At 37.4% G+C, this 5,735-nt stretch overlaps 1 protein-coding gene and 1 long non-coding RNA gene across 4 annotated transcripts in view; one reads left to right on the forward strand and one right to left on the reverse strand.

Annotated features, from left to right (window-relative positions):
- Positions 1-2,364: 2,364 nt before the first annotated feature.
- The window catches only part of lepr (leptin receptor), a 33,784-nt gene continuing 30,413 nt past the window's right edge, over positions 2,365-5,735 (reverse strand). For all 3 annotated transcript variants that reach the window (XM_016550895.1, XM_016550888.1, XM_016550904.1), the window contains 2 exons: positions 4,132-4,207; positions 2,365-3,274 (listed from right to left, as the gene is read on the reverse strand). In XM_016550895.1, coding sequence (XP_016406381.1) covers positions 2,516-3,274; positions 4,132-4,207 — 835 coding nt within the window. In that variant the 3' untranslated portion in view covers positions 2,365-2,515. The remainder of the gene's footprint in view (positions 3,275-4,131; positions 4,208-5,735) is intronic.
- LOC107738974 (uncharacterized) overlaps positions 5,455-5,735 on the forward strand; it is a 24,121-nt gene continuing 23,840 nt past the window's right edge. Inside the window, exon 1 of the long non-coding RNA XR_001639950.1 lies at positions 5,455-5,685. This is a non-coding gene — a long non-coding RNA (uncharacterized LOC107738974). The remainder of the gene's footprint in view (positions 5,686-5,735) is intronic.

The following is a 5,735-nucleotide window of genomic DNA, read 5'->3' on the forward strand; positions in this document are numbered from 1 at the left end:
CTCCACTGAAGGCCTAGGTGTAAAATGCACGGCCCGCCACTGCTTAAAGTTAACTCATCTGAAATTAATTATTGAGGTGCAGTGAAGACGCGCGCTGTTAGGAGAAGCTTTCTCATTGGCTGTGCCCGTCATTCAAGAAAGTCAACCTTCCGCAACCGAAGACGCAGAAAAACTCGCTACGTTTATGCGCGGAAATCAACTCTCATTTAGTAATCTAAATGGAAATGTTGCTATTCTCTTCACTCGGCGAAATAGCATGATTTTTTTATTAATTTTAGTAAATTTGATTGCTCAATCAAATTATGTGTTTTATGTCTTGGAATCAACCAAAATCTATTGGTATTCTCAACTTCAAGACAGACATTGTTATATATGTTATATATATATTTCTTAAAAGAACGTATGTATAATTGTTCTAACTAATTTAAGAACAAACATTTGGCCATAACTGCAATAAATAGTTTATTCTGACCAGGAAAATAGACAAGAAATACTGTATACTGTACAGACATTCTTACTGATACTCTGACCAGTTTAACCAGTTTTATTCACTGAGTTACATTCAACCCTCATTTCATCAAAAAATACACTGAAAATAGATGACATTTTGTAGACTCAAAATATTTGAGTTTGCAAAGAACACTGGACCACACTGACAAAATATACATTCATATTGAATGAATAAGCCCAATGTAAATGCAGACATGAGAGGCTATTTCTTCACAAATCTGATATTTTGATGGACGCCTCTTCAAAAGCCCCTTCACTTATGATAACCTGGACTTGATGAAGCACCTAAAAATGCACAAACAATGCAAAAAACAGCCACTAAACCGTGACTGTGACCATCACACTGAGAGAGATGATAAAGTCCTTCCTTCTTCAGACTCTTTCTTGCTAAAGCGCTTCATTCCGGTTAGTGTGGTCTTTACAAGATTTTACTTCAGGCTTCGAAAGGTTCCATGTGATGAAGGTGGAAAGCAGCGAGTTCCAGCAATGACAGGCCGATCATCAACCCATCACTGAGACATTCAGAGTTTAAACTGTGCTTGGATGCCCTTAGCAACTGAGCCTGGGGAATCAAATTATCATTAAAGAGTCATTGGTAGGAGGAGAATTGTGAAAAAGATTTTTCAAATCGAAGGTTGAGGGTGAAAAGTAGGGCTACACGATTAATCAAAATAAAACAAAATAGCAAAATGGCTATGTGATTATCAAGTCGCGAAGGCTGTGATTGAAATAAAAATATGCGCTGGTGAAGCACGGCACTGTTTTCTTTTATGTGTGACTTGATTCAAAATAAATGCTTCACAAACTCATCTCTGCATCTTATAACACTTATAATGCGCATTGTGCAAAAACGCAACATGTGCCAACCATCTGACCAAACTTGTAATGAGAAGCCAGCTGTTGTCAACAAAAGAGAAGCTTTAAAGGCTCCCTGCAGATTTCCCTTCAGCTGATGGTTTAAATGAATAAATTAAGACACTAAGAAATATTAGTACTGTAATTTTACAGTTGTACTCTAAAATAAAATTATTATTATTATTATTATTATTATAGTATTTATTTTTATTTAAATAAACCATTCTGTATTTTAGTTATTCTAATATTTCCATTTAGCAATAATAATAATACAAATGTTAAATGGATAGTTCACCCAAAAATGAAAATTCTGTCATTAATTACTCAACCTCATGTCGTTCCAAACCTGTAAGACCTTCGTTCATCTTCAAAACACAAATTATTTTTGATGAAATCCGAGAGCTTTCTGACCCTGCAGACCGCAACAGAACTACGTTCAAGGCCCAGAAACATAGTAAGGACATCGTTAAAATGGTCCATGTGACATAAACAAAAATAATGACTTCATTCAACAATTTCTTCTCTTCTGTATCAGCACATTCAGGAGAGTACCACGACACATGCGTGTGGTGCTGCTGACGTAGAACCCGGATGCGCTTGTTAGCAAGCAGAGGAATGCTGAACCACAGATGTCACATGGACTATTTTAACGATGTCCTTACTACGCTTCTGGGCCTTGAACGTGGTAGTTCCGTTGCTGTCTATGCAGGGTTTAGAAAGCTCTCGGTTTTCATCAAAAATATCTTCATTTGTGTTCCAAAGATGAACGGGTTACAGGTTTGGAACGACATGAGGGTGAGTAATAAATGACATTTTTGGACAAATTCTGCAGCCATACAAATGAGCACAGAAAACCTGGAGCTAAAAAAATAATTTCATTGTGATATTTTAACTAACAATTTTTTATCAGGAAAGAAAAAAATGCAATTAGATTTTTTTCCAGGCACATAAAAAAGATAATGCAGCCCGGCCCTTTAAAAAAAATGTTAAATTGAACTTGCACTTTTTATCAGAAAAAAAAATAAATAAATTTTTTTTTTCTCAAATTGTGCAGCCCTAGTGGAAAACCACTGAGGCATTTTGTGGACCTCCATCCAGTGAAGAAAAACATTATCCCGCATTACCACCAAGTGGTGCTGTTGTTCTTATTTCAGGGTGGATTAATGCATTCAGTCCGAAACTGAGGCAGATAAAGAGGAATGCTGTGAGATATATTATTGGAATCAATGGCTGTGGAATCTTTGCCTTTCAGGAGAGGCCTGGCGTCCACCCTCATAACTGTTTCATTCTTTTCCCGTTCACCCTGTGTTTCCTCGATCTCCTCTTCATCTTCTTCCTCCTCCTCTTCGTTCACCTCGAGGTAGTAGAGGTCTTTGGCTGCACCTGTGCTTTCTGATGCTTCATAATCTTGATCGGATGTTTCTGAGAACTCTTCCACAGAGTTGTAGGAGCTGGAATGGCGGGGATTGGCGCTGTCAGAGCACACATGGTTCTCCAAGTCCCAGAGTCCCCCAGGGAAAGAGCCAGAAATGTCAGAGTTGTTGGCAGAGAAGTTGCCTTCATCACTGGAGCTGCTCAGACTCTCCTGCTGCTTTCGAAGGAGACTGGGCTGATCAGAGAGGAGAACGGTCGAGTACGTCACTGAGGACTGGCCTGATGTTTCTGGGGTAGGAGCAGCAGTGGAAGCCTCCAGAGACAGAGGTTCAGAGGAGTCTGCTAGAAGGGCAGAATCGGTAGTTGTTTTGTCTCCAGAGTTATAAATGAGTACTTCATTGTCTTTTTCATGTTCAAGCATGACAGGATGCGGTTTCTCGATGATTTCCACCTCACAGATGCTCTCAGAGACCAGCAGCAGTGGACAGGCAGTGAGACCCTCTGAGTGAGGGAACAGGTTCTCCATGGTGTCAATCTGCAAAGAAATAGACATGTTGTGGAAATGTACTAATATATATATTAATATGAGTATAAAAAATTATGCTGCATGTTAAGCTGGGAGGAGAAAGAGTTTTAACATAATTCAATATTTATTGAATTATGTTAAAACTCTTTCTCCTCCCAGCTTAACATGCAGCATACTTTTTTTACCCATTTATCATGGATGTGATTAAATGCCTTATGTTTTCATTTATCATTTAAACAAAGTTCCTCTGTTTCAATCTGGATCTACTCTATTTTAAGGTAGAAAAAAATAGGTGCTCTGCTTGATTAAGACATTCAGATCCAGCTCTCACTTGCAAATTAAAAATACAGTGGTGTGAAAAAGTGTTAGCCCCCTTCCTGATTTCTTATTTTTTTGCATGTTTGTCACACTTTAATGTTTCAGATCATCAAACAAATTTAAATATTCATGGTGTCAATCTGCAAAGAAATAGACATGTTGTGGAAATGTACTAATATATATATTAATATGAGTATAAAAAATTATGCTGCATGTTAAGCTGGGAGGAGAAAGAGTTTTAACATAATTCAATATTTATTGAATTATGTTAAAACTCTTTCTCCTCCCAGCTTAACATGCAGCATACTTTTTTTACCCATTTATCATGGATGTGATTAAATGCCTTATGTTTTCATTTATCATTTAAACAAAGTTCCTCTGTTTCAATCTGGATCTACTCTATTTTAAGGTAGAAAAAAATAGGTGCTCTGCTTTCTTGAGCCCCTAATGGAAAGGCAGTAACACCTACATAAAAATGGTCTAATCTTCTGTCACTGCACACTAATATGTTTATGTGACAGTTGGTTTTAATGGTTGGTCACACTGACCTGCCTGAAGTCCATTCCTTTTGCCCAGGAGCATTTGTTGGGATTTGGAACATCTTTCCACATGAGTTTTCTCATTCTGTAAGAAATATGCACAGGTCAAGCCCCGTTTGCAAGCCAAAACAGTTCTAAACAAATCTAAGCAGATAAGCAATAATATGATTGTATTTGTTACCCAAGTAATTATCTCTGGCAGAACTTGTGAAATATCTACCCTCAAGCAAATGAGCATTATTGCAATTTATGTATATTACATACTGTAAAGCAATTTATGTATTTTATATCTGACATTCATTACAACCAAATAAATCCCATACAAATCAGCTTACAGTGCCTCACTTTAATTCAAACAACTGGCCTTACAAAGTTAATATATATTGTAGCTTCCAAAAACACGTTCTTCTGCTAGATTAAAGGGAATCAGGCAGATAAACAGAAGGACTGTGATTTTGTAATATGATTTGACAGTTTTCCAATGATTTTTCCTTCAGGGCATTTTTTAGCTTTGGTTTTACTCTAGATCAGTGTTTCCCAACCGGGGTGCCGTGGCCAATAATGATGTTGCCAATAATTAGAGATGCACCGAAATTTTGGCTGCCAAAAATTAGTTCACCGCTCAGGTTTCACTTTCACGTGGTGTGACTCTCTGCGTATTATCCCGCTCTATGCGTGTGCGCTCCACTCAGTCGCTCCACTCGTATACCGTTCATGCGAATCGGAACAGCAAAGTCCACTCAAAAATTGAGCCGACAGGAAACATCGATGTAGTACAGTATTGTTTCTGTCTGCAATAGCCCTACTGTGCTGTAACAAGGTGTGGTATATGGGCAACTCTGGTAACGCTGCCCTCTCATTCATTGATCTGCTAACCGCTATGTTATGCTCACGTGTTCTGATAACAATAGCTTTCTAGGACTAAACATTATTTGAATAATTGGTAAAAAAAATAAAAAAAAACCTACTGTTAGACCTACCTGAACAACTAAAAAGCTATTTATTTAATTCTAAGGCCTGTCGTTATTTTTTATTTGTGCTATCATTATTAATTTCTTTATTTGTTCTTATTTTATTACTGACTGCTTACTTGTAATTTTTTATTCAATTCAAAGTTTGAAATCAAGCTATATCGTGCTACTGCACCAATTACCCCTCTGTAAAATAAAAAAAACACTGAGTGAGCAAAAATTTGTGAGATAGCTAGTTATAATGGTAATTAAATAATGTTTACATATGTATAAAAGCCTACATTAAAATCTGTCACAAATATTGTGACAATTTATTTTGTAGGGTGCCACAAGTTTGTTAAAATTTCCAAAGGGTGCCGCGACTAAAAAAAGGTTGGAAAACACTGCTCTAGATTAATCCATTATCCATTGGTAAATAGAATGGTAGAGCAGGGACCTCCAGTTATGTATATAAAAGTGAGTGTAGCATTAAAGGTGGGGTAAGCGATTTTTCAAAAACGCTTTAGAAAACTGATTCGGGCCGAGTAGCAAAACAAACTGGTAGCCAATCAGCATTAAGGGACGTGTCTACTCATGATGTGGAGGAGAGAGCGTTTAGTGCACAGGACGGACATTAGCCGAGCCGAGCGACAGAAAGATAGA

This window comes from Sinocyclocheilus rhinocerous, unplaced genomic scaffold, assembly GCF_001515625.1.
Source record: "Sinocyclocheilus rhinocerous isolate Xijiao unplaced genomic scaffold, SAMN03320098_v1.1 scaffold1182, whole genome shotgun sequence".
Lineage (NCBI taxonomy): Eukaryota > Metazoa > Chordata > Actinopteri > Cypriniformes > Cyprinidae > Sinocyclocheilus > Sinocyclocheilus rhinocerous.